Source organism: Callithrix jacchus, chromosome 13 (assembly GCF_049354715.1).
Source record: "Callithrix jacchus isolate 240 chromosome 13, calJac240_pri, whole genome shotgun sequence".
NCBI classification, from domain to species: Eukaryota; Metazoa; Chordata; class Mammalia; order Primates; family Cebidae; genus Callithrix; species Callithrix jacchus.
In genome coordinates this window covers 106328420-106355457 of record NC_133514.1, presented here as the reverse complement: position 1 = coordinate 106355457, position 27038 = coordinate 106328420, and the positions used below count along the sequence as shown (strand labels likewise).

The 27038-nt window shown below is 42.9% G+C and overlaps 1 protein-coding gene across 7 annotated transcripts in view; it reads left to right on the top strand.

Moving 5' to 3' along the window:
• The first annotated feature begins 8372 nt into the window (after positions 1-8372).
• Positions 8373-27038, top strand: part of KDSR (3-ketodihydrosphingosine reductase) — a 44762-nt gene continuing 26096 nt past the window's right edge. For 5 of the 7 annotated variants that reach the window (XM_002757308.6, XM_035271297.3, XM_002757307.7 and 2 more), the window contains exons 1-5: positions 8373-8599; positions 13888-13977; positions 17256-17312; positions 21048-21113; positions 21312-21407. In XM_002757308.6, coding sequence (XP_002757354.1) covers positions 8492-8599; positions 13888-13977; positions 17256-17312; positions 21048-21113; positions 21312-21407 — 417 coding nt within the window. In that variant the 5' untranslated portion in view covers positions 8373-8491. The remainder of the gene's footprint in view (positions 8600-13887; positions 13978-17255; positions 17313-21047; positions 21114-21311; positions 21408-27038) is intronic. The other 2 variants (XM_078348257.1, XM_008979928.5) reach the window with 1 other exon arrangement.

Sequence of the window (27038 nt, the reverse complement as noted above, 5' to 3'; positions counted from 1 at the left end):
TGAGTTGGCCTTCCAAAGTGCTAGGATTACAGGCATGCTACTGCACTCGGCCTCCCATTCTATTTATTGTCAAATAGCATGGTACTGTTGAGTATTGTTGAGTATTGAGTTCTACAGTACATATGTACCACAGTTTGTTTAACCATTCGCTTGTTGAAGGACATCTGAATTGCTTCCAGTTTTTTACTATTTTGGATGAAGTTGCTATAAACATTTATATACATGTTTTTGTGTGAACATAATTCTCCATTTCTCTGGGATAAATGCCCAGGAATGTGACTGCTGGGTCACATAGTCGTTGCAGGCTCAGTTTTTGCTTTTTTTTTCCAGCAAACTGCCAGACTGTTTTCTAGAAAGGCTGTGCCATTTTACATTCCCATCAGCAATGTGTGAGTAATCTAGTTTCTCCACATCCTCACAAACATTTGGTATTGTCACTACTTTTTTGTTTTAGCCATTTTTACCAACATATATATCATTGTGGCTTTTATATATATATTTTTGAGACAAAAAAGGTATGTAAAATAAATAGAAAATATATATAAATACTCTCACTGTGTCACCCAGGCTGGAGTGCAGTGGTGCTATCTTGCAACCTCTGCCTCCCAGGTTCAAGTGGTTCTCCTGCTTCAGCCTCTTAAGTAGCCGGAATTACAGGGTCGTGCCACCACACCAGGCTAATTTTTGTATTTTTAGTAGAGACAAGTTTTCACCATCTTGGCCAGGCTGGTCTTGAACTCCTGATTTCAGGTGATCCACCCACCTTGGCCTCCCAAAGAGTTGGGATTACAGGCGTAAGCTACCGTGCCCAGCCCATTGTGATTTTAATTTGTATTTCTCTAATGGCAAATGGCAAATGATTTTGGACGTACTTCCTCATGTGCTTATTTCCTGTCGGTATATCTTCCTCATTGAAATATCTCATGTAAATTTCCCTTTTTTTTTTTAATGGAAAAGAAAAGAATTAAATGAGCTGAGGGTCCTTGGTGAAGTCCAGAGGGGATAAGAATTGAAAACAGAGGTGATGGAATAAGCCTTATGAAGAGGAAGAAGATTTTTTTTTTTAAGAAAGAAAAAAGGAGTGAAGGAGAGGAAGAAAGAGGAAGAAAAGGAGAGAGAACGGGAATGTAGGTTTATTCTAAAAATGGGTATTAATAATGGCTGATCAATATTTGTGTATTTAAGGTGGAGAATGTATATTTTGTGTATTTAAAATGGAGAGCTCTATAAATATTTATTGAGTTTACGTGTTCCAGATCTGAGTTCAAGTCCTGGATATTTTTAATTTTCTGTCTCGTTGAGTCTAAATCTCTTTATGAGTCGTATCTATCTGGGTGTTAGGATCATTAGCTCTTATTATTGCATTGATCCTTTTACCACTATATCTTTGTTGCTTTGAAATCTATTTTATCAGATGCAAGAATTGCAACTCCTGCTTTTTATTTATTTATTTGTTTATTTTTGCTCTCCATTTGATTGGCCGATCTTTCTCCAACCCTTTGTTTTAAGACTTTGTGTATCTTTGGATGTGAGATGGGTCTGGATGTAGCATACCGTTAGGTTTTGGCTGTATCAGTTTTGGCTGTATCTGTAAATTTCCCATGTTGAAATTTTTTTTTGAGACAGAGTTTTGCTCTTGTTGCCCAGGCTGGAGTGCAATGGCACGATCTTGGCTCACTGCAACCTTTGCCTCGCAGGGTCAAGTGATTCTCCTGCCTCAGCCTCCCAAGGAGCTGGGGTTACAGGCGCCCACCACACCTGGTTAGTTTTTTTATGTGTATTTTTAGTAGAGTTGGGGGTTTCACCATGTTGGCCAGGCTGGTCTCAAACTCCTGACCTCAAGTGATCCACCACCTCAGCCTCCCAAAGTGCTGGGATTACAGGCGTGAGCTACTGCCCTCAGTGGTTTGAATTTTTTTATTGTCGTTTGAATTATTTGCATATCCTAGATACCAGTCAAATATATAGTTTGCATACATTTCCCCCAATGTACAGCTTTGCTTTTCCTCCTTTTATCAGGGTCTTTTGCAGAGTCAAAATGTTAAATTTTGATGAAGCTCAATTTATCAATGTTTTCTTTTAGCGACTGTGCTTTTTGTGCCAAATCTAAGTCTACCTAATCCTATCTCTCAACGTGTGTTTTTTTTCCTAACATTTTACAGTTTTACATTTAAGTCTATGATCCTCTCTGTATTATCTGGGGTACTCCTGAGAAACAGAATGAATAGGATGTATGCATAAATAAAGAGATTTATTATGAGAAATTGGCTTATGCTAGAAAATCCCAAGATTTGCAAGGTGAGTTGGCAAGCTAGAGGCCCAGGAATGCTAATATTTCAGGTTCAAGCCCAAAGGGAGAGGAAAAAGTCACTGTCCTCATCTAAAGATCATCAGGCAGGAAAAATTCCCTCTTACTAAAGGAAGGATCTGACTTTTTTATTCAGGCCTTCACCTGATTGGATAGGTCCACCGGCAGTAGAAAGTACAATCTGCTTTACTCAGTCTTCCAGGTTAAATGATAAATCTCATTCAAAATACCCTCACAGAAATACCCAGAATAATGTTTGACTGAATATCAGGGCACCACATGGCCCCATGAAGTTGACACACAAAATTAGCCATCACAACTTAAGTTTTGCAAATGGTACAAACTTTTGGTTGAGGTATTTTTTTTCTATTTGTTTTTCTTTGTCTATGGATGTCCAGTTGTGGCAGTCCCATTTCCTGAAAAGGGTATCATTCCTCCATTAAATTGCTTTTGCACTTTTGTCAAAAACCAGTTGGGTATGTTTTCGTGGATTTATTTCTGGGGCCTGTTGATCCATGTGTCTGCCCTCTGCCAATATCACACAGTTTTCATCAGTGTAGCTATATAATCATTTGTGGAATCAGGTAGATTGATTCCTTTCACTTTATTCTTCTTTTAAAAAATGTTTTAGCTATTTTAATTTCTTTGCCTTTATATAAAAATTTTTTAGTAATCTTTTCTGTATTTATAAAAATATTGCTATAGTTTGAATAGGCAGTGCATTAAAATAGTATATCAGTTTGGAAAAAAAAATTGACATCTTCACTATATTAAGTCTTCTAATTCATGAACATAGTATGTCTTTTTAGATCTTTGATTTCTTTAATCAGCATTGGGCAGCTTCCAACATCCAAGTCCTGTACATGTTTTGTTAGATTATATGTATTTCATTTCTTTCAGAAATTATAAATGAAATGATATTTTTAATTGCAGTGTCCACAAGTTCATGGCTAGTATATAAAAATGCATTTTACTTTTATATATTCTTTTAGTTTTGTATTCTGCAACTTTGCTGGAGATGCTTAATTCTACTAGTTTTTTTTTTCTGTTTTAAAGATTCTTAGGGATATTCTGTACCATCAGTCATGCCATCTGCAAGTAGGAGTCACTTTACTTATTCCTTTTTGATTTGTATGATGTTTATATCCTTTTTCTTGCCTTATTGCTCTGGCTAGAACTTCCAGGACTGTTGAATAAGAGTGGTGAGAGCAAGTATCTTAGCTTTGACCTTGATCTTACAGAGGAAGCGTTCTATATTTCGCCATTAGCTATAGGTTTTTCTACAGATGTTCTTCATAAAGTTGAGGAAGTTCCTCTATATTCTTATATTTCTGAGAATTTTAATTATGAATGGGTGTCAAATTTTGTCAAATGCCTTTTCTACATTGATTGATATGATCCTGTGATTTTCCTTCTTTCACCTGTTAATGTAATAATTATACTGATTGAATTTTAAATATTGAAACAGCCTTGCATCCTTGAATAAACCCCAGGTAGTCATGGGGTTTACTTACCTTATTTGAAGTAAGATTTACCAATGTAATTTAGAAATCATGGGGTCTTACTCAAACCGAATTGGCTCATTGGAGGCCAAAATAAACGCAAAGGAACAACAACATCAGAAAGCTGAACGTGCAATCTCTTGATTGTTATTATCTGTAATAGCTAAATTACAGGGATAGTGTTGGGGCAGAACTTGAGGCTGGACCAAGCTTGAATTCTAGCCATTGAGCCACAGCTGCTAGCCTCAGGGCCACCTACAAAGGGAAAAGTTATGCTAAAACAACAGAGAGCAGACTTACTCCAAGAGACTAAGGCAAGAGAAAAGGGAGAGAGAATGGATAGACATTTTAAAACAGTTATTAGGAAATATAAATAAAGTGGGCCTTGGTAGTATTGAAACAAAAGTCTTAATGCAGCACTCTCAGAAGTTGGATGGACTGATGGGAACCCTTACAAGTCAGTCCCCCAACATTGAAGACTGCTAAACAAATCCACTTTATTCAACCTAGTTTGGATAAATTGTAAAAGCTGCAAAGCAAAGATGACCGTGAGAAACATGACTTCCAGTCACCTGGGGTGAAGAAACACAATGTAGTCAAGAACTGAAGAAAGGCCAGGCAGGTGGCTCACACCTGTAATCCCAGCACTTTGGGAGGCTGAGGTGGGCAGATCACCAGAGGTCCGGAGTTCAAGACCAGCCTGACCAACATGATGAAACCTCATCCCTACTAAAAGACAAAAATTAGCCAGGCATGATGGTGCATGCCTATAATCCCAGCTACTCGGGAGGCTGAGACAGGAGAATTGCTTCAACCAGGAGGTGGGGGTTGCAATGAACCAAGATCATGCCACAGCACTCCAGCCTGGGCAACAGAGCAAGACACCATCACACACACACATACACACACACACACACACACACACCCTGAAGAAAGAACCTAGGTCCACTGGCCCAATTTCTGGTTGGGGGCCCAAGACCAAATGTACGTGAATGGGTAGTCATGGGTGGAAAAGAAACATTTCTTTTTTTTTTTTTTTGAGACAGAGCTTTGATCTGTTGCCAGGTTGGAGTGCAGAGGCATGATCTCGGCTCACTGCAATCTCTTCCTTCTGGGTTCAAGCGATTTTCCTGCCTCAGCCTCCCAAGTAGCTGGGACTATAGGTGCACACTACCATACATGGCTAATTTTTTTTTTTTTTTTTGTATTTTTAGTAGAAAAAGAGTTTTACCATGTTGGCCAAGATGGTCTCCATCTCCTGACCTCATGATCTGCCTGCCTTGGCCTCCCAAAGTGCTGGGATTACAGGCATGAGCCACTAAGCCCAGCTGAAAAAAAACATTTCTAAAATTCTTTGACATGGGAGCCCCATGCATTGTTTTTCTTTTAGTGAAATTCTAACCAAGGTGACAGACTGGAAAGATATGAAAATACATTTGATAGGATTAAAGTGAAAGTCTAGATGAAAACTGGAATGTCTGAACAGATTCTGTTTGGAGTTGTTGCATCCCCTTTACATGAATGTACTATGAGGAAAATCTCCCTTACCTAGTAATGCAAAACACAAGACAGGTGAATCTGCCCTGACCATATTGATTGGACATGCTAAATGGGAACCAGTAAGATTGCTGAGCCCAAGCAAGTTGTTAATGTTAAAATCTACAAGTTACTTGGTGGACAAAACACGTTAAAAAGACAGTCTGGTACCTGAAAGGGTAAAGGCCACTTCTGTTTTTGGAAGCTGACAGCGTCAAATGGGAACCTGCAAGCCTGAGTGCCATTGCTCTGAGAGACACTTTGGTCATACAGTAATGATGTTGAACTGGACCAGCTGTTGATGGCAGAGTGGAACTCTTGTACCTATCTGCCATTATCTTTTGACTCTAATTTTTCAAGTTATGTTTACTACCATATCATAATACAGTCTAACTCTGGGATTATACGTGAGACTATAGTACTCACATAGATGGCCACATGTATTGAGAAACTGAGTTAAAAGCCTCCTACTCTACACTGGCTCCTCCAAATGTCAGACATATGTTCATTTTACTGTAAGAAAGCTTTCGCCAAAAGCCACTTGGTGGCCATGTTGTAAAGGATTCAATCTTGCCCAAAGAGAAGGTTTGACGTTTTTCCCTTGGCTTCTGGAAGGTTATCTATATCATACCTGATAGGAGTATCTTTGTTCAGATGAGGACTGGCCAAACTGGATTTTAGGGTGGGGACTGGCCATTCCAGAAAGACCAAACCTGAACTAGGTAGGGGTTTTGTCATACACTATCAGTCTAGTAGAGTATCAGTTCAACCAAGTGGATGACTGATCAAGCCTATCTGGTCGAGTCCCAATAAAAACTGTGGACACAGCTCAGGCAAGCTTCCCTGGTTGGCAATACTCCAAGCATACTGTCACATACCAGTGCTGGGAAGGTAACTCAGCCTGACTGTGGGAAGTGACAACAGGAGCTTTGCATTTGGAGCCCTCCAGACTCTGCCTTAGCCATTGCTTTCCTTGGCTGATTTTGATCTGTATCCTTTCCACATAATAAAACCATAGCTATGAGCATAATGGCTTTCAGTGAGTTCTGTGAGTCCTCCCAATGAATTATCAAACCTGAGGGGGTTTGGGAACCTCTAAACTTATATTGATATCAGAAGTCTTGGACACTATGCCCTCAAATCTTGCAGTTTGGCTAACTCTGCCGTAAGTCAAGAAAAAAAGAAAAAGAAAACCTTTTTTTCTCCTCCTTAGCTCCCTAGTTTTTCTAGAAACAACAACAAAAGTCAAAAGTAAGCAAACAAAAATATGTGCCTCTATGCAATTAAAATCACAATATGACTTCACACCAACTACAAAAGCTATAATCAGAAAGATGGATGCTAACAAGTGTAGTGAAGATGTGGAGAAATTGGAACCCACATACACTGCTGGTGGGAACACAAAATGTAGTCACTTTGGAAAACATTCTGGCAACTCCTAAAATAGTTAGAGTTGCCGTAAGAGGTAGCAATTCCCCTCCTAGGTATATACCCAAGAGAAATGAAACATATGCCCACAGAAAAACCTGTAAATGAATATTTACAGTTAGCGTAATTCTAATAGTCAAAAAGTAGAAACAACCTAAATCCTCCTCAGTTGATGAATGGAAAATTAAAATGTGGTATATCCATACCATAGGATATTTGTTAGTAAAAAGAAATGAAAGATTAACATGTAGTACTTCATATCATGGATGAACCTTGAAAACATTACAGTAAGTGAAAGATAAAATGCAAAAGGCTACATATTGTATGATTCCATTTTTGTGAAATATCCAGAATAGGCAAATTTATAGAGACAGAAAGATAAGGGATTGCTTAGGCTTGGGCGGGGTTTGGGAGGAAATGGAGCGTGACTGCTAATGAGTATAGAATTTGGGGGGATTGTGACAAAAATGTCCTAAAATTTATGGTGGTGGTGGTGGGTCCACAACTGTATGTTAAAAACAATTTATTACGAGCTTTATTTTTTTATTTTTTTGAGATGGAGCCTTGCTCTGCCGCCTGGGCTGGAGTACAGTGGCGCGATCTCACTGCAACCTCTGTCTCCCGGGTTCAAGCGATTCTCCTGCCTCAGCCTCCCTAGTAGCTGGGATTACAAGCCCCCGCCAACATGCCCAGCTAATTTTTGCATTTTTAGTAGAGATGGGGTTTCACCATGTTGGTTAGGCTGGTCTCAAAGTCCTGATCTCAAGTGATCCGCCTTCCTCGGCCTCCCAAAGGGCGGGGATTACAGGCGTGAGCCACCGCGCCCGGCCTATTATGCATTTTAAGTCGGGAATTGAATGGTATAGTATGCTACAGAGACCTTAATAGAGCTGGGTTCTTTGCGTTGGTTGGTTTGTTTTGAACTTGCTTGGTAAAGATGAACTCCGAACTCAATGAAATTGAATTACCTTGGTGATTTCTCGGAACTCCCAGTTAAGGCTTTCCGGGCCTCTGAAAAGCGAAAGTGGGCTGTGACTCTTCTAAGAACGCCAAGAAAATATGGAATGGATCCCGGGATTTCAGAGCGAAGACGCGGGGCTCCCGGGCTGAGCCGGCTCCAGGGAGCCGTTATCCGCCCTTTCGGATGCTCAGGGGCCTCCGAGCGTCCCGGCGGGCTGTCCCTAGCCGCCGGTGAAACTCCAGGGAGGAGCGCTCGTCACGCCCCCATTGGAGGCAGTAGGAGGCCCTGGCCGGCCTGGAAACCCGCTCTGCGGGGTCCTAAGAAGCCACTCGAGCACCCGAGGAGCAAGTCTTCGCTGCCCTGCCCCGCGCGCTCGCAGGTGGCGCTGCCCGGAACTCTGGTGCTCGCGGCGCTCAGGGAGCGGAGGACTGGTTTCCGCGTGGGAGACTACGGACTGTGGGCCCCGCCCCGAGGCGGGGCGGGGGGAGTGGGAGACACCCGGGGACCCCACCCGAGAAGAGATTCCGGTGGCGGTGGCGGCGGCGCCCCCTGGAAGCACCGCCCCGCCTGGGTGGTGCCAGCGCCGGCTCCTCCTCTTCCCCTCCGCCGCGGCCCGCCCTGGTCCGCGAACCCAAACACTCGGCGCCAGCCACTCGCCCGCCGCGCGTGATCCTCGCCCCGCCGCCGCCGCCCAGCGCTGCGCGCCCCGCCTGGCGGCCCCCGCCCGGCAGCTCCGGGCATCGGCCCCGCGGAGCGATGCTGCTGCTGGCAGCCGCTTTCCTCGTGGCCTTCGTGCTGCTGCTCTACATGGTGTCTCCGCTCATCAGCCCCAAGCCCCTCGGTCTGCCCGGCGCGCATGTGGTGGTGAGTGGCCTCCTGTTGCTGCACCCCGACCTCCCTGCCCGCGAGGCCTTTCCGCCGCCGAGGCCGCGCCGCCGACGCCCCTGTCTCCAGGCCGCGGTCCCCGCAAGGCACGGCCGGATGGGGAAGGTCACCTGCCAGCGTCCACCCCGGCGCTCTGCCCCCGGCCGGGCACTCGGCCTCCCGGACCAGCCCTCTGCTGCCTCGGGCTCCTCCCGGGGCCAGAGAGCGCACGACTGGGGACAGCGGCAGCTGCAGGGTTCCCGGGGCCCCGGGGTGCGGTGTCTGCTCCTGAATCTGCGGAACATCCCTGGGATGTGGATGTTTTTCCGATGAGTAAACTGAGGTACAGAGGGGCTGAGAAACTTTGCCAGGGACACAGCGGTCGGTGGTGCGCGGTGTGCGGCGCGAGGCCACGGGCTGGGGCAGACAGCGGGGAAGCGGGGTCCCCGCCGCCGGGACCCGCCGAGGCAGCTCCGAACTGGAAGATGGCCTGTGCGAGTGAAGGGAAGAGCTGCTGCCAGAGGATTCCAGGAAGTGACTCACCTGGGGAAACCTCTCTGAACCCACCGTGCTGGCGGTGGTGGCTTAGCGGTATTGGGACGCCTGTCCCGTCTACACTGCTTGTCTCTGAGCTCTCTGAGGGTGGCATCTGCTGGTGGCTGCTCCAATGCAATCCTTTGCCGTTTCCTAGGAGAAAGGATGAGCTAAACGACGGGGCTAGTGTTCGAGGGATGAAGGAGGTGGATGGGTGTGATTCGTTTCTTGCCGGCAGCTCGTGTCTTCAGCGATCCCGGTTCTGCAAGTGTGGCACATTTCTTGAACAGAGATGCTTCCTTGCCTGCGCCGACCACTTTCCCGTTTGCAGTGGCTTTCTTACCAGCTTTCTTGTTTGGATCTCCCAACCCCGAGGCACAGTGAGGCAGGGAGTTAGAAATAAGGAGGGTTGGTTATAAAGCTGGCAGCACACATCTTCCTGTCCTAGCTCTGCCTCGGAGATCCGAGCCTCCCCGCTGAGCTGGTATAAGATAAGATAGTCATTTCTTTTATTGTGCTTTAAATCTGAACGAGGTTTTATGAATGAGAAAATATATTCTCTTTAATTTCTCCTTTTTAAAACTATTAGTTTTTTAAACCTTCTTTCCCCATTAGAAACACCTCCTGTTTCTAATGGGGAAAGAAGGTGAGGAGCTAAGTTGTAGGCTCATTACAAAAATAAATAAGGAGAAGGAGAGGCAAAAGTTTACACGTTAAATTCTGAACGTTTTACATCCACAAGAGAACTGGTGCCTCAAAAGCATGGCTTCAAACGTTGGCTCCTTTCAGAGCTTGTGTTTATGGAGCAAAACTTTGCACAAAGTAAAGCCAAACGCAGAATGAAAATTCAAACTCCTTATTTATAAGACAGTTTCACTGAACCTTGACTCTAGACCTTCCAGCCCCATCCCTCGGCAAGTCATAGATCAGATAATAAATGCTGTTGTCGGTTGAGGTAGACCAAGAAGAATTTCTTATTTTTACCATCCTGCTTTAATACACAGGATTATTATTTCACACTTTAAATAGTGTGAGAATGACACGAATAATTCACATCGTGTCACCATCTGTCTTTTTAATGTCATAGGAGAGTGAAAAGTGTAATTATTGTTCTTGAGATTTGTTAGGAGTTGACTGGGTGGTATTGGAGAGGGAGTTGATAGACTGTCTGCCTGTACAGGTTTGTGAACAAACTTAGAACTGTTTATTGTTCTATTTTTAGAACAATTTTATATCCCGGTGTTATCTATCTAGTTACAGTAGTAAAATTGTAGCAAGTCTCACAGGGCATATACCTGTTTAAATCTTCCCCTTTTTGGAAGTGACTGGCAGCAAACCATTGTTGCCGGAAATAATAGTTATATGGTGATAGTAACATTTAAACAATATTTGCAGTGAATAGTAACAGGGAATAATAAAAGACATTCAACTGTTACCTTTTTTTTTTTTCTGAGATGGAGTTTCGCTCTTGTTGCCCAGGCTGCAGTGCAGTGGCACAATCTCGGCTCACTGCAACCTCCGCCTCCCAGGTTCAAGTGGTTCTCCTGCCTAAGCCTCCCGAGTAGCTGGGATTACAGGCGTGCACTGCACCACCATCCCTGGCTAATTTTGTATTTTTAGTAGAGATAGGGTTTCTCCATGTTGGTCTGGCCAGTCACGAACTCCCAAACTCAGGTGATCTTCCTGCCTCTGCCTCTCAAAGTGCTGGGATTACAGGCATGAGCCACCGTGTCCAGCCTCAACTGTTATCTTTAGTGTCCTGGATCTAGGCATGATTTAGCAGTTTTCAGGCAACTCAATAGACATTTACAGTTTTTTTCAGTCATTTTGAAAATCCCTCATATTTTCTTACAATATTCAGAATAATGTAGCCCAATTGATGCAAGTATATTCTTAGATACCATCTTAGAATTAACCGCCTTGACTAGAAGGTAAGTTTCCCATGAACCATGACCCAGAAGCAGAAATCAGACTCTTGTTATGGATAGATCTTACAGTTGGTCGGGTTTAAACCTTGTTTTTCGCTTTGCGGTAAATTTACACAGCTAGCTTACCTATATACAGTCTAGAAAAAGGACAGCAATGGTAAAAATAGCTAATATCAACATAACACTTCAGAGTATATGCATTTTCTCAGTAACCTCATAACTTCCACTTCCGTTAATTCATTGGATAATAAGTAGGGAAATTTTATTTGTATATTTTTTGCATCACACTTTTCAGAGAAATGGCGTCATACTCCATTTTACAAATTAACATAGGCAAGTATTTATTTAGCAAGTGCTTATACAAGGTCCTGTACTAGGAATGAGTGAGGTCAGTTGGACTTGGTTCTGTCCTTAAGGAACGGATGTCTGGCCGGGGAGCTAAGACATGTCTATAGGTAACCGCACAAGATAGAAGATGACAGCCAAGGGCAAGAACCAGTGAGAGTCTGGAAAAGCTTCTTAGGGGAGGGGATATTGGAACTGAGCTCTGTGGGATGGATGGGATTTGGAAATGCAGACGTGTGGCAGAGGTTGGGTGGAGGGACACCTAAGCAGCAGGGCCTCAACATAGAACAGGCAGCAATATTTTTAGGGGTTCAACTAGTTGCTATGCAATTGCAATATCTGGTGAAATTTAATAAGCCAAATGACCCATGGACTATCTTCATAGCAAAAATCTCAGAGGCAATCTTTTAGCCTAGGCAATAGTGCATGTTCTCTCTCTCTCTCTCTCTCTCTCTCTCTCTCTCTCTCTCTCTCTCTCTCTTTCTATATATATATGTGTGTGTGTGTGTGTGTGTGTGTGTATGTGTATATATATATATATGTGTATGTATGTCTATATATATTTTGTTTGTTTGTTTGTTTTTTTGAAACAGAATCACTCTCTTGTCGCCCAGGCTGGAGTGCAATGGTGCGATCTCAGCTTACTGCAACCTTTGCCTCCTGGGTTCAAGCAATTCTTGCCTCAGCCTCCCAAGTAGCTGGGATTACAGGGAACTGCCACCATGCACAACTAATTTATTTATTTATTTTTTTTTTTAGTAGAGACGGGGTTTCACCATGTTGGCCACGCTGGTCTTGAACTCCTGACCTCGGGTGATCCACCTGCCTCAGCCTCCCAAAGTGCTGGGATTATAGGTGCGAGCTACCGCGCCCAGCTAACAACAGCTGTATTTTTACAGTAATCTGCTGATAACTGGCTGATTGTCCACCAAATCAGTCTATTCAGTGGTGGCAGGTTGAGGCTAAAGAGAATTAAGGGTTGCCTGTAAGTCCCATAGAGATAGGTGCATTTGTATTGCATAGGAGACACTTCCCAGTGATGTTAAAATCCTGGGATGGGGTCAGAGATCTCCCTCCCAGCAAGAAATAAGTATGACAGTGAAATATTAGGAATAATCTAAATGTCCGATCATAGGGAAATAGTTAAGTTTCGATGCAGCTATTTGATGCAATGTTGTAAAACCTTTTCATTTTTTGACAGAAGACAATATAATTTTAAAAAAACAGGACACAATACTATGCAATATTATGTAATTTGCATAGGGACAGTGACTAGAAAGATAGGGTCAGGTGTGGTGGCTCACCCCTGTAATTCCAGCAATTTGGGAGGTCAAGGCAGGTGGATCACTTGAAGTCAGGAGTTCGAGACCAGCCTGGTCAACATGGTGAAACCACTTTTCTACTAAAAATACAAAATGTAGTTGGGCTTGGTGGCGCACACCTGTACTCCCAGCTACTTGGGTGTCTGAGCAGGAGAACCGCTTGAACCCAGGAGGCAGAGGTTGCAATGAGCTGAGATTGTGCTGCCACTGCACTCCAGCCTGGGTGACTGAGCTGACATATGATTGAGACTCTGTGTCAAGAAAGAGAGAAAGAGAAAGAAAAAACATGTTGCATTGTTCACTTACTCAGTGAAATATATACTATGTATTGAGCCCTCCCCATGCCAAGTGCTAGGAATATAGTGGGGAACAGAAAAAGAATTGGTATTTTTAATGGAGTTTATGGGTGGTGTCAGGAAAGATGGTTGTTAAATAAATCTAGAGCTGTTTATTATGTGCATGTCATCAGCTGAAGAAGAAATATGGTGCAGAAAAGTGTATCAGGGTGGGGGCAGGGGAGATAGTGAAGGCTTTCCTGAGGAAGTGATATTTGAGCTGAGATTTGACAGGCAAGTAGGTGTCAGTTAGATGAAGCAGAGAGGAGAGCATTTTTTGTAAGGGAAGTAGGATGTGCAAAGGTACTGTGGTTGGAGGGTTGGTGGAACTGAAAGAAGCCAGTATGGCTGAGCTGTAGATAGTGGTAGAATTTCCTTGTGATTGTATATTACTTTTATACTAAGCAGTCATTTCAAATATAATATATATGCAGGTGGTCATTCTTTTCATCTGTTGTAGAGCTAATTTTGCATAAATGTGCATTAAGGAAATAAGATTCATTTGGATTTGGAATCAGAGGCAGACTAATGTATTATTTATGATCTACATTTATAGGGCACTTTTCCACCAGTGAACTCAGTGAAATATTATAGGTGTGCAATTTATGGTTCAATAAGAAAACGGTCAGAGCAGCAGGCCTTGCTGATAGTATCCTGCCCACTTACGCTTAACTTCAGTCGTTAAGTTTGGGATGAAGAACCTGTAACAGCTAACCGTTTAGTTCTTGAAGATTCATTTTAAGAGCCCGTCGTAGTTGTTTTTATAAAGCTTCCTACAGAGGGGAGATTTCAAGTGCTAAGAAGATTTTATGATTTTGTTTTAGGTTACAGGAGGTTCCAGTGGCATTGGGAAGTGCATTGCTATCGAGTGCTATAAACAAGGAGCCTTTATAACTCTGGTTGCACGAAATGAGGTAAGGCTTGTAGGGTATCATTACTAACTTGCTTCTTCACCTTGAAATTAGTCAAAGAGGCTGTGCTAAACGTCGTAGCATTCACACCTGGAAAGTGCTTGTTTCCTTGATGTGAGATGTGTTTCCTCATTTACTGATTCTCTTACGTGTTTAGGCCAAACACTTCTTTGTTGAAATCAGGTTGGCCCCACAAGTATGTGTTTAGTACCATTGGCATGTTAGGCAACATCATCATAAATACTGCAGATCCTGAGTTGGGAGAGGTCAAGACCTAGTTTAAGGAGCTCACCTGGCCATAGGAAGCCAGGGAGGGCCCTCCGCCAGGCCAGAAGTGCTGGAAGCAGTGATTCCGGAGTTGATACCTGAAGGTGTGTGGGTGTTTCTCTGTAATTTTTCCCTATGATTTGCTTAGGACATGATATATATCTCTAGTGCAGTCTAGACACCGTAGAGGAATCTTGTCTCTCCTCAGAAGTTTAGCAAGATGTATTTTTCTATATCAAGTCAACACAGAATCTGTTTTTATTTTTTGTCAGGGTTTGTTTTTTTCTGCCAAAGTTTATTGAGTCTTTTCACACGGGCACTACTGCTGGGATCTGACAGGCAGACTTTGACTTAACGATGGATGAATAAATTTACTTAGACACAGATTCTCAGTGAAAGAGCAGGCTGGGGTCTTTAAGCAGTGACACTGTATGCACACGAACTGCCATGAAGTCCTCTTGCTCCCCGTGTAAGAGCCAAGGGAAAGTGATCGAGTGATCATGGCTGGCTCGTCCGCTGCTGCAATTCTGTGGCTGGCATAGTGCTTGGCATATAGCACATGCTCAGCCAAGTTTGTTGAATGAAGAAATGAAGGGAGGCAAGATGGAGAGCCTGGGAATGTCAGCATGGCATCCTTGTGTGGGGATCTGGAGTTCACCCATGTGCCAGGAGGGTGACCGTATGATAACTGCTCATGTGGGTGGATGGCTGGACAGGACCCAGTAGGAATGGCCGGACAGGGAGGGCCTCAGGGGAAACATTTAAATAATGTTGCAGAATTAGGCTTGGATGTCTAGAACTTATTTTACAAACCAAGAAAGGCAAAATTTGCTACCTTTTATTTATAGCTTGACTTTTCTAACAATGAATTTGCTTTGGCATTGAAGCCACCTTACATAAATGAAAACACAAATTTAATGAAATGGCATTTTTTAAGTTTTAAACACCCGTTTTGATGCAAGTAAATAAAAGTGGAGGCAGGGAAGGCCAGCATTTCAGCCCTCAGGAGCTCACATGGGGCCCTTACGTTGTTAGAAATGAAATGAGCTGAAGAACCTGTGGTGTTGAGAAATTCATTCTTTTTTTTTTTTTTTTGAGATGGAGTTTCGCTCTGTAACCCAGGCTGGAGTGCAGTGGCGTGATTTCAGCTCACTGCACCCTCTGCCTCCAGAATAGCTGAGATTACAGGTGCATGCGACCACACCTGGCTAGTTAGTGTGTGTGTGTGTACACACACACACACACACACTGTTGACATGGAGTCACACATACCCTCAACTTTGAAAAGCACTGCGTATCAGCATATCAATAGCGTTGTGCTTATCTTATATCACAATTAAATAATAAAATCAAAACATTTATTAGAAAGAACTGTAGAGTTGGCCTCAGCAATTAGTACTGTTAATTGGGGTTTTGAGGTTTATCTGTTTTTCTATTATATTTCTCTGTAATTACTATTATCTTTTTTTTTAGTAGAGACAGGGTTTCACCTGTTGGCCAGGCTGGTCTTGAACTCCTGACCTTAACTTATCCACCCGCCTCGGCCTCCCAAGGTGCTGGGATTATAGGTGTGAGCCACTACGCCCAGCCTCACTCTGTTGCCCTGGCTGGAGCACAGTGGCACAGTCTCAGCTCACTGCAACCTCCGCCTCCCAGGCTTAATCAATCCTCCCACCTCAGCCTCTTGAGTAGCTGAGACCATGGGTGCTCACCACCACACTTGGCTAAGTTTTTGTGTTTTTGGTAGAGACAGGGTTTCGCCGTGTTGCCCAGGCAGGTCTTGAACTCCTCAGCTCAGGTGATCCACTCACCTTGGCCTCCCGAAATGCTGGGATTACAACCGTGAGCAATTGCACCTGGCCAGTGCCTGGCTGAGAAATTCTTCCTTTTCTAATGTAATTTTTAATTCCAGTTCTTGCAAAGTCAAGCTGTATGTATCTTTAGTCATAGGACAATATTATTTTATTATAGACACATTTCAGGTTTAGAAACCCTGCATGCCTTTCAGAAGAATTCACCTCCCCTTTTGTTCCTTTCTATTGTAGGATATTATTTAAGTTACTTTTTACAGCAAATTAAGAAACTATAATCTGATATCTGTTTTCTTGAGAATAAGTGAAACAAAAAAAAATTAGGAGCTTGAAAGAATTACTCAATTACACGGGTAACCTTGCTTGTCTTAAGAGTATTTTATAGTAGCCAGGTCTAGGTTTACCCATTCCATCCAGAAAGTGATTCTTACCATGTTTGGTTTTATAGGAGAAGAAGAAAATATTAGACAAAAAGCAGTGATGACAGGGAGTCACACATCCCCTCAACTTGGGGAAGCACTGCTTATCGATAGGGTCATTCTTGTCTTATATTACAACTAAATAACAAAATCAAAACATTTATTAGAACTGTACAGTCGGTCTCAGCCATCAGTACTGTTAATGGGGGTTTTGAGGTTTATCTGTTTTTCTCTTATCTTTCTCCGTAATGAATTTTCGTTTTCTTCTTCTTTTTTTTTGAGATGAGGCTCACTCTGTCGAGGAGCTGAGTGCAGTGGTCCTGCTTACTGCAACCTCTGCCTCCCAGGTTCAAGCGATTCTCCTGCCTCAGCCTCCTGAGTAGCTGGGACTACAGGTGCACGCCACCATGCCCAGCTAATTTTTGTATTTTTAGTAAAGATAGGATTTCACCACGTTGGCCAGGATGGTCTCGATCTCTTGACCTTGTGGCCTGTCCACCTCAGCCTCCCAGAATGGTGGGATTTCAGGCGTGAGCCACCACGCCCAGCCTTGTAATGAATTTTCACACTGGTTATCACTTATTCATAGTTTAACATACTTCACAGCTTCTTTCTTTTGTAGGCTGTGACCCAGTCTGCCTATGTAATGTATATACTGTTTTGTGCATTTTTTAGAACTTAATATATATATATATATACAAATAATTGCTTTTTTTCTCTCCATTGCAACAAACAGACGTACGTATAACAATCACTAGGACTGATTGTTCTGTGTTGCTTTCAGGACAAGCTGCTGCAGGCAAAGAAAGAAATTGAAAAGCACTCTATTAATGATAAACAGGTAAGTCTCTGTTTTCAGATGCTTTTTCTGCACAACTCAGCACAGTTGTATAAAGAAAAAACAGGGTTACTTCAACTGTGAATAATTAATTGAAAGCATATATGATTTTCCCAATTAAAAACATATTGTACTGTTTTTTAAAAGGTGAAATTGTTTAAATTGTCTAGTAAATCACAATATCACACACATACAATGAATAGACTCCCATACACATTCATATCTACAAATGGTCAAATAACAGAATGTTTTACTGGCAAATGATTTCATTTTAATTATGTATTTAAATAAACTTTATACAAATGCTTAAGAGGAAAGGAATATTTAAAATTTATTTGGTTATGGAATTTTTGATGAATAAAATGCCATATATATTTTAGTACAAAACATAATAACAAATTAGTAGTGACACACCCATCACCCAACCTAAGAAATAGAATTGATCAGGGTCTCTGAAGCCCCCTCTATGCCCACAGGAGCCTCGTCTCTCTTCTCTCATTCCTAGAGGGTTGAGACAAATGCCAACCCAGTTTTTTGTGTTGATCCTTCCTTTGTTTTTCTTTTCTTTTTTCTTTCTTTTTTGAGATAGTGTCTCACTCTGTCATTCAGGCTGGAGTGTAGGGGTGCAATCTCAGCTCACTGTAGCCTTGGCCTCCTGGACTCAAGCGATCCTCCCACATCAGCTGGGATTATAAGCACATGCCATCAGACATGACTAATTTAAATATTTTTGGTAGAGATGGGGTTTTGCCATGTTGCCCAGGCTAGTCTTCAACTCCTGTGGTCAATTGATCTACCTACCTTTGCCTCCCAAAGTGCTGGAATGAGCACGGCGCCCCACCTCTTTATCTTTTTAATTTTACCATATACGCATGTGACTCTAAATAATATATTTTATTTTATTTGAGGCGAAATCTCTGTCGCCCAGGCTGGAGTGCAGTGGTGCCATCTTGGCTCACTGCAATCTCTACCTCTCAGGTTCAATTGATTCTCCTGCCTCAGTCTCCTGAGTAGCTGGGGTTACAGGACATGCTACCACACCTAATTTTTTTTATATTTTTAGTAGAGATGGGGTTTCACCATGTTGGCCAGGCTGGTCTGGAACTCCTAACCTCAGGTGATCCACCTGCCTCAGCCTCTCAAAGTGCTGAGATGACAGGCGTGAGCCACTGTGCCCAGCCAGTATATTTAGTTCTACTTCATTTATGATATCATTCTTATTTTTTAACAGCTTTATGAGATATAATTCACATACCACACAGTTAACGATTTTTAATATATTCATAGAGTTGTGCAACTATCACCAGAATCAATTTTAGACTGCTTTCTTACCCCGTGAAGAATCTCTGTCTGTATTAGCAGTCACTTGCCATTTCCTGCCAGCCTCCTCTCAGCTAAGCAGTCACTCATCTACTTTCTCTGCAGATTTGTATAACTTCATTCTTTATGCTTCTTATGCAACTTGATTTCTTCACTCAATATTATTTTTAAGGCCAGTTGTGGCGGCTCATGCCCATAATCCCAACACTTTAGGAGGCCAAGATGGACAGATCACTTGAGGTCAGGTGTTTGAGATCAGCCTGGCCAACATGGTAAAACCCCATCTTTACTAAAAATAGAGAAAAATTTGCTGTGCCTGTAATCCCAGCTACTCAGGAGGGAGGCTGAGGCAGGAGAATCACTAGAATCTGGGAGGCAGAGCTTGAGGTGAGCTAAGATCACACCACTGTATTCCAGCCTGGGTGACAGAGGGAGACTCTGTCTCAAAATAAATACATATAAAATTTTAAAAATTCATTTATGTTGCTGCATAAAGCTGGAGTTCTTTGTTTTTTTTACTGCTATACAGTATTCTATTGTATGTATAGACTATTTTTTGTTCATCAGTTCAGCAGTTAGTGGATATTTAGGTTTTTTTCCAATTTGTTTGTTTTTCACTATTAGAAAAGCTCTCACTATTCTCTTTGTGCAGATGTGCAAGATGGTACACACCCAGAAACGGAATTACAGAGCTGTAGTGAGTGTATGCAGCTCTTCAGCCTCACCAAGGCAGTTAAGCTCCCACAAGTAGGACTGTGGTTCCTGTTGCACCACATCCCTGCCAACACGTGGTATTGGCAGACTTCATACTTTTTGGCTTTGTGATGAGTTTTAAATAGTATTTCACTATGGTATTCATTAACTTTTTCCCATCCAGAATGTTAGAGATTTTTCCATGTGTGTTAAATAAATTTACCTTGAATTGCTACAGCCTATGATTGAAGAACACCAGAGCTTAATCCATGGGTTCCCTGCTATTGAGCTCTTTCCATTCTTTTTTTAAAATTTTTTTATTTTTATTTTTGCAATTGCAATCTGCGCTGCAGGTAAAAATCCTTGTGTATATCTTCTGTACATGTGAATTTTTCTCTAGGAAAATGTGGTCTTTACCTGAACCCTCTTCTCTGAAGCCCACAAGCATTGGAAGAACGCCAGCTTTGTAAATTGCCCCATTTTCTCCCGTATTCCTGTAATTTCTGATAGAGAAAGGAGTATGGTGTGAAGCCATGGAGTCAGTGTTCATGGCCAAGGCCAGTCTTGCCTGCTGCCAACACCATCTCTGCTCTGGGCTTCCTCGTCATGACACTTTCCACCTCTTCATCTACCAAAGGACTTTAAGTCAGGTGGAAAACTTACCTTTCACATCAAGGAAGGAAAATAGGGCTGGGGCAGGCAAGAATGAGCTTGATCCTTTGTCCACCCTGCCAGGCTTTTATGGGCCATTTTTGTGTCTATGTGACTTGTTAGCATTTTTTTGTTTTGAAATTTCACTTGTCTGTGGCATAGATTTTATTTATAGTAACTGATTTAATACTGTATAAAAAGGCATGTTTTAAAGTTAATCGTATGATTACTACTACCTTTTTTTTTTGAGACGGAGTATCACTCTGTCATCCAGGCTGGTGTTCAGCGATGTGATCTTGGCTAACTGCAGCCTCTATCTCCTGTGTTCAAGCAATTCTCCTGCCTCAGCCTCCGGAGTAGCTGGGATTGCAGGTGCCTGCCACCATGCCAGGCTAATTTTTTGTATTTTTAGTAGAAACAGGGATTCACCATGTTGGCCAGGCTGGTCTCTGACTCCTGACCTCAAATGATCCACCTGCCTTGGCCTCCCAAAGTTCTGGGATCACAGGCACAAGCCATCATGCCTGGCTGATTACTACTACTTTTAAAACAATGTTTTCTATGTGAGGATGTGGGGATAAAATCCACTCTGGGTATACATTACAGCCAAGGGCAACCCCTGTAGACCAGAATGCTTCAGGTTATATTTGCAAAGAGGGCTGTTTCCTTTTCTTAGGAGTCTTTATCATTTGGACAGGATTTCTTCTTGGCAGGAATCAGCACTGAGGCCCTGATATGGAATATTTCATCACTTCCCAGGGTCTGCCCATGCCCTTTCACAGTTCCTTCCATCCTCCATGCCTGGCTCTGGGAAACCCCTAATCTGCCTTCTGTCACTATAGATTAGTGGCATTTCAAGAGGAGTATTTTTATATTTCTTAAAAGATTCTTCAGAGTTTTAACTCCAGAAGCTGCCAAGAAAATTAGATCCTACTAATTGCATCATCAGCAAACACTGAAATCTGTTCATTCAATATTGGCTTCCTTCTGTATTCAATGAATTATCTTTTTTTAAAAGATGTCTTTAAAAATAGTTTTGTACCTGCAAAACTTGACCACTTTTTTTTTTAACAGGTGGTGCTTTGCATATCAGTTGATGTATCTCAAGACTATAACCAAGTAGAGAATGTCATAAAACAAGTAAGAAGTTGGGCTCATTGGAATTCACCAATGTGCTTGACTTTTGATTCATTCTTGCCATTTTGCCGTGTGGCTTGTAATGGGTACATCTTCTCTATAGGTTTAATAGTTTTGTAGATTTTATTTATTAGCATGGATTTGCTGCTGAGTGGTTTTTCTTCTCTGTTTCTTAATGCCTGCTCTGCTACATCTTTCTAGGCACAGGAGAAACTGGGTCCAGTGGACATGCTTGTAAATTGTGCAGGAACATCAGTGTCAGGAAAATTTGAAGATCTTGAAGTTAGTACCTTCGAAGTAAGTAAAAATGTTTCTTTGCTGGGGTAGCACATATGCTAAAAGTAGAGCAAGCCACAGGTAAAAGCTTTAAAAACGAATTTGATGAATGACTTCAGATGTCCATGGAAGCTTTAGAAGACCAGAGGAAGGCTGAACAAGGTTTTGGTCCTGGTGCTGAGACCATCAAACCTTAAGAGTTGAGACATTTTACAGCTGAGAAAACAGCTAAAATGGGAAGGGAACTTCTAATCTGACACAGATTACTGTAGCAATTCGCTGAGGTCCTATTTTCAAGGGAACACTTTGTAACCTAAGAGATGCTGGTTGTTCATATGAAATATCAGTATTATTAACAAGGAGAAACCAAAAAAGTTGAAGAACAGACTCACTAGAATTCTCAAATCAAGATAAAAAGATACTGCATCTTATTGATGTTTATATTTTTAATCAAGTTTACCAAGGAACTTCTCTTGGTAATTTATTTTAGCACCAAAGAAATGAACATTAGATTTGAAAATTTTTTGTTCTTTTTTTGAGATTGAGTCTCGCTCAGTTACCCAGGCTGGAGTGCAATGGCGTGATCTCAGCTCACTGCAACCTCCACCTCTTGGGTTCAAGCAATTCTCCTGCCTCAGCCTCCCAAGTAGCCGGGATTACAGGCACACATCACCATGCTCAGCTAATTTTTTGCATTTTAGTAGAGACAGGGTTTCACCATGTTGGCCTGGCTGATCTCAAACTCCTGACCTCAAGTGATCCACCCACCTCAGCCTCCCAAAGTGCTGCAATTGCAGGCATGAGCCACCCTGCCCGGCCTGAAATGTTTTTAAAATAGAAAGTGTTTTTTAGTTGGCAGTTCATCAGCAATCTTTTTCTTTTTTTTTCTTTCTTTGTTTTTTTTTTTTTTTTTTTTTTTTGAGACAGTCTTGCTCTGTCCCCCAGGTTGCAGTACAGTGGCGCAATCTCAGTTCACTGCAACCTCTGTCTGCCTGGCTCAAGCAATTCTTGTGCCTCTGCCTCCCAAGCAGCTGGGACTGCAAGCACCCACCACCACGCTCAGCTAATTTTTATATTTTTTGTAGAGACAGGGTTTCACCATGTTGGCCAGGCTGGTCTGGAACTCCTGACCTTGTGATCCACCTGCCTTGGCCTCCCAAAGTGCTGGGATTACAGGCATGAGCCACCATGCCCAGCCTTCAGCCTTTTTCTTTTTTGAGACAGGGTCTCGCTCTGTCACCCAGGCTGGAGTGCAGTGGTGCAATCTTGTCTCGTTGTACTCTCTGCTTCCTGGGCTTAGGCAGTCCTCCTACTTTTGCCTCCCAAGTAGCCGGGAATACAGGTGCACACTGCCACACTTGGCTCATTTTTCTGTTTTTCTGAGAGATGGAGTTTTGCTGTGTTGCCCAGGCTGTTCTCAAACTCCTAGGTTCACATAATCTGCCCAGCTTGTCTTCCCATGGTGCTGGTTTTACAGATGTGAGCCACTGCGCCTGGCCTAACCGTCTTTTTCTTTGTGTTCTATTAAGGTTTCATTGAAATGATGAGTTTTGAATGTTTGACATTCCATTACATTCTGCTTCTGTAGGAAAAGAAACTGCTGGACCAATACTGTAGATCTCTCTTGCTTCTGGTATGCTATGGGAAAGCAATATGAACTCTGATTTTCTTAAGGCAAGTCAGGAGAGCCAAGATGTAGATACAAGCAGAGGAATGCAACTTGAGTATCTTAAGGTCCCTTTATCAACTAGGCATGGAAGAGTGCTGTCCAGGCCCGTGTACCTTCATCCGTAAGGATAGGAAGGGCGATTTTGAAGATTACGTCAACAGCTGGGTAAAAAATCAATTAGGGAAAATAATTGTTGCAGCCTAGGCATGAAGTGATCAAACAAAAGACTCGGGAGGTAGCCAGAAAAAGTAGTGTAGGTGCGTGTGCATGTGTATATGCGCACGTGTGTGTGCGTGCCTGTGTGTAAGGTATGGAGGAAGAATTGGTAGATTCATCTTGACTGAATACGGCAGGCAGAGAGTGGATTGAGGAGTAAGCAGTTGCATAGTTGTAATAAATAAATGCATAGTTGTAAAGCAAGGACCTTGGAAAGCATGCATGTCTGTTAGGGCTCAGTGAGAGCAGGGATTGTGTGCACTTGTGTCTGATAGAAGCACCAGAATAATGAGATATTTCATGGAGGTGCATGATGATGATGCTTCTTATTCTACAAGAATAGAAGAACTGAGTGTATAATAACAGGTGAATGTGTGTGGGTATCAATGACGAGGAAAAAGTGTGAAGCAGATGAGATGAGGGAAGACATAAAAACACATGTCATGTAATATGAAGCATGTTGAAATATTTCAAAATGCAGAATTTTGATTTTTTTTTTTTTTTTTTTTTTTAGACAGAGTCTCGCTCTGTTGCCTAGGTTGGAGTGCAGTGGTGAGATCTTGGCTCACTGCAACCTCTGCCTCCCTGGTTCAAGCGATTCTCCTGTCTCAGCCTACCCAGTAGCTAGGACTACAGGTGCGTGCCCCCATACTGGGCTAATTTTTTGTATTTTCAGTAGAGATGTGTTTCACCATGTTAACCAGGATGGTCTCAATCTCCTGACTTTATGATCTGCCTGCCTCAGCCTCCCAAATTGCTGGGATTACAGACATGAGCAACTGTACCCAGCCTCAATTCTGATTTTTTTAAAAAACTCACTTGGACTCTCAACCTTTAGTCTTCCGTTCACACTGCCCTTTCTTTTCTTCTCTCTCTTTCTTTTTGAAAAGAATCACAGTTTTATTTCTTTGCCGTGACCACCAGCATCTCTCCCACCCCTATACCCCTGGTATGGACTGCCTCTGGTGCCATTTTTCGGCAACATGGGACCGTAATAGAAAGGTGGGCTTTGGCATCAGACTAAACCAGTTCCAGATCTCACCTCTGATGGTTTCAAATCTAACCACTTACTAACCATGTGACTCAAGCAGGGCATTCCATTTACTTCTGCCTCAGCTTTTCTCCCAGCCTCAGCTGCCGTCTCTGTAAAATGGGCACAGAACTATGAGGCCTAAGTCCCATCATGTCTGTGTGTCGCTTAGCCCATGGCAGCTGTTTCATAAATTCATTTCCTTCCCCTTTTACACATTCAATCCACACATGTTTTAGAGAACGTCTAGCATGTCAAGCTTGGTCTGGGTCCTGGGGTTGCCGGGACAAGCAGGAAAATAAAGTCTTGGTCCCCATAAGGCAGGACAGACCACTCACAGGCAGGCAGACACAACGGCATCTGAGCAGGAGCCACAGAGGAACGAAAGCAGTAGGCTCGGATAGAGAGGGAATGGGGCAAGGGGGGCTCTGTCAGGAGTTGGAAAGCTGGAGAATTAGTGAAAAGAGACAAGGGGAGGGGTGGAGAAGATGGCAGCTGCAGGCCCCCAGGTGGAACAGAGCTGGGAAAGTGCAAGGATTGACTAGGAGGCCCCTGTGGCTGGAGCTTCCCAAGTGAAGGGCAACGTGGGGCAGGGTCTCTGGACCTCAAAGGCCTGCGAGAAGACTGTGGAGGGTTTTAAGCTTGCCTGGGAAGCCATGTGATCTGCGTTTCAGGATTTCAGGTTTTTTTGTTTTTTTTTTTTTTTCAGAGAGTCTCGCTCTGTTGCCCAGGCTGGAGTGCAGTTGCACAATCTTGATTGACTGCAACCTCTGTCTCCCAGGTTCAAGAGGTTCTTCTGCCTCAACCTCCGGAGTAGCTGGGATTACAGGCATGTATCACCATGCCTGGCTAATTTTTTGCATTTTTAGTAGAAATGGGATTTCACCGTGTTAGCCAGGATAGTCTTGATCTTCTAACCTCGTGATCCTGCTGCCTTGGTCTTTCAAAGTGCTGGGATTACAGGTGTGAGCCACCATGCCTGGCCTGCATTTCAGTTTTAAAGGTTCTTCTTGCCTGCTGTGTTAGCCATATTGGCCATGCTGGTCTTGAACTCCTGACCTCAGGTGATCTGCCCATCTTAGCCTCCCAAAGTACTGGGATTACAAGGTGTAAGCCACTGCACCCAGCTCAAAATCTGAAACTTTTTTTCATTTCCTATGAGCCAACATAATGCTCAGAGGAAATGCCTCTTGGAGCATTTTGGATTTCAGATTTTCAGATTATAGATTTGGAACCGATAGTACAATACAATATTCCAAAATCCAAAAAAACCCCAAATCCAAAACACTTCTTTTTCCAAGCATTTGGATAAGGGACACTCAACCTGTACCACACTTGATACATTTTCTAATGATAGGAAATTATTTTCATTTAAAATGAATTCTATCTCAGTTATATGTTTGCTTTATTATTTTTAGTTTTTAATTTTATTGAAGTTCACATGCATGTAAAATGCCTGTACACAGGCAGGATGTGGTGGCTCATGCTTGTAATCTCAGCACTTTGGGAGGCTGAGGCTTGCGGATAATTTGAGGTCAGGAGTTTGAGACCAGCTTGGCCAACATGGTAACACCCCATTTCTACTAAAAATACAAAAGTTAGCCGGACATGGTGGCATGCGCCTGTACTTCCAGCTATTCAGGAGGCGGAGGCAGGAGAATTGCTTAAGCCCAGGAGGCAGAGGTTGCAGTGAGTCGAGATTGCGCCCCTAAACTCCAGCCTGGCCAACAGAGTGAGACTTTGTAATAAGTAAGTAAGTAAAATAAATAAATAGGTTGTGCACAGTATTTTGGCACGTGTTGTCACAACTCATTGCTGCAAGAATTAAGCATGTCCTGTGTAACTACTGAAAGAGGACTGTCGGAACTTGTACCTGATTTCTTCTCGACTTTTCTCCCTGTGCCTTTTCCCTTTGCTGATTTTGCTTTGCATCCTTTCCCTGTAATAAATCTTAGTCCTGTATAGGACCATCTGCTGAGGTTGTAGACCTTCTAGTGAATCATCAGCCTGGGCATGGTCTTGGGGAATCCCAATACTCTTCTCTTAGTTTTCCTTTTCGGTGGGTTTCTTCGTGGTTTCTTGGTGCTGTCTCTCTTCTTGTCTCCCTGTAGATGTTAAGGGGAATTCTCTTAAGGTATTCTTTTGTCCTTTCATTGTCTGCTTTGTACCTGTGTTTACTTTCTCTAAGAGGTCAGTAGCTCTGTCTGGTGTGACTTTGCTGGAAGGCAGGAGGCTCTTGGCTGCGTTTTCACATTTCAGAATCGGGCAGTAACAAGGTGACTGAGACTTCTGTGCTTGTTTGTGGAGCTGTTTGACAATGGACCTTTTGGAAAGGTGATTGTCTAGTGATATCTGTGGATGTAGTTTCAATGTCATTATCTGTAAATCTTTTCTCTTGTGTTGGTCAGAAGCCCTGAGGAGAGTCTTCCAGCCTTTTGTAACTGCATCTGGGAAGAGTGTGGTGGCTCCTGCCTGTAATCCCAGCTGTGTGGGAGGCTGAGGCAGGAGAATACCTTGAATCCGTGAGGTAAAGGTTACAGTGAGCTGAGATTGCGCCACTGCACTCTAGCCTGGGCGACAGAGCAAGACTCCATCTCAAAAAAAAAAAAAAAAAAATAGAAACTGAAACTTTAGTCTCCTGCCAGGCTGGAAGAGGGGTACAAATCCACTCTGCAGAGAGGGGAAAGGCATCTAAGATCTAAATGCCTTTTTTTTCCCATTGTCCCACATCATTTTT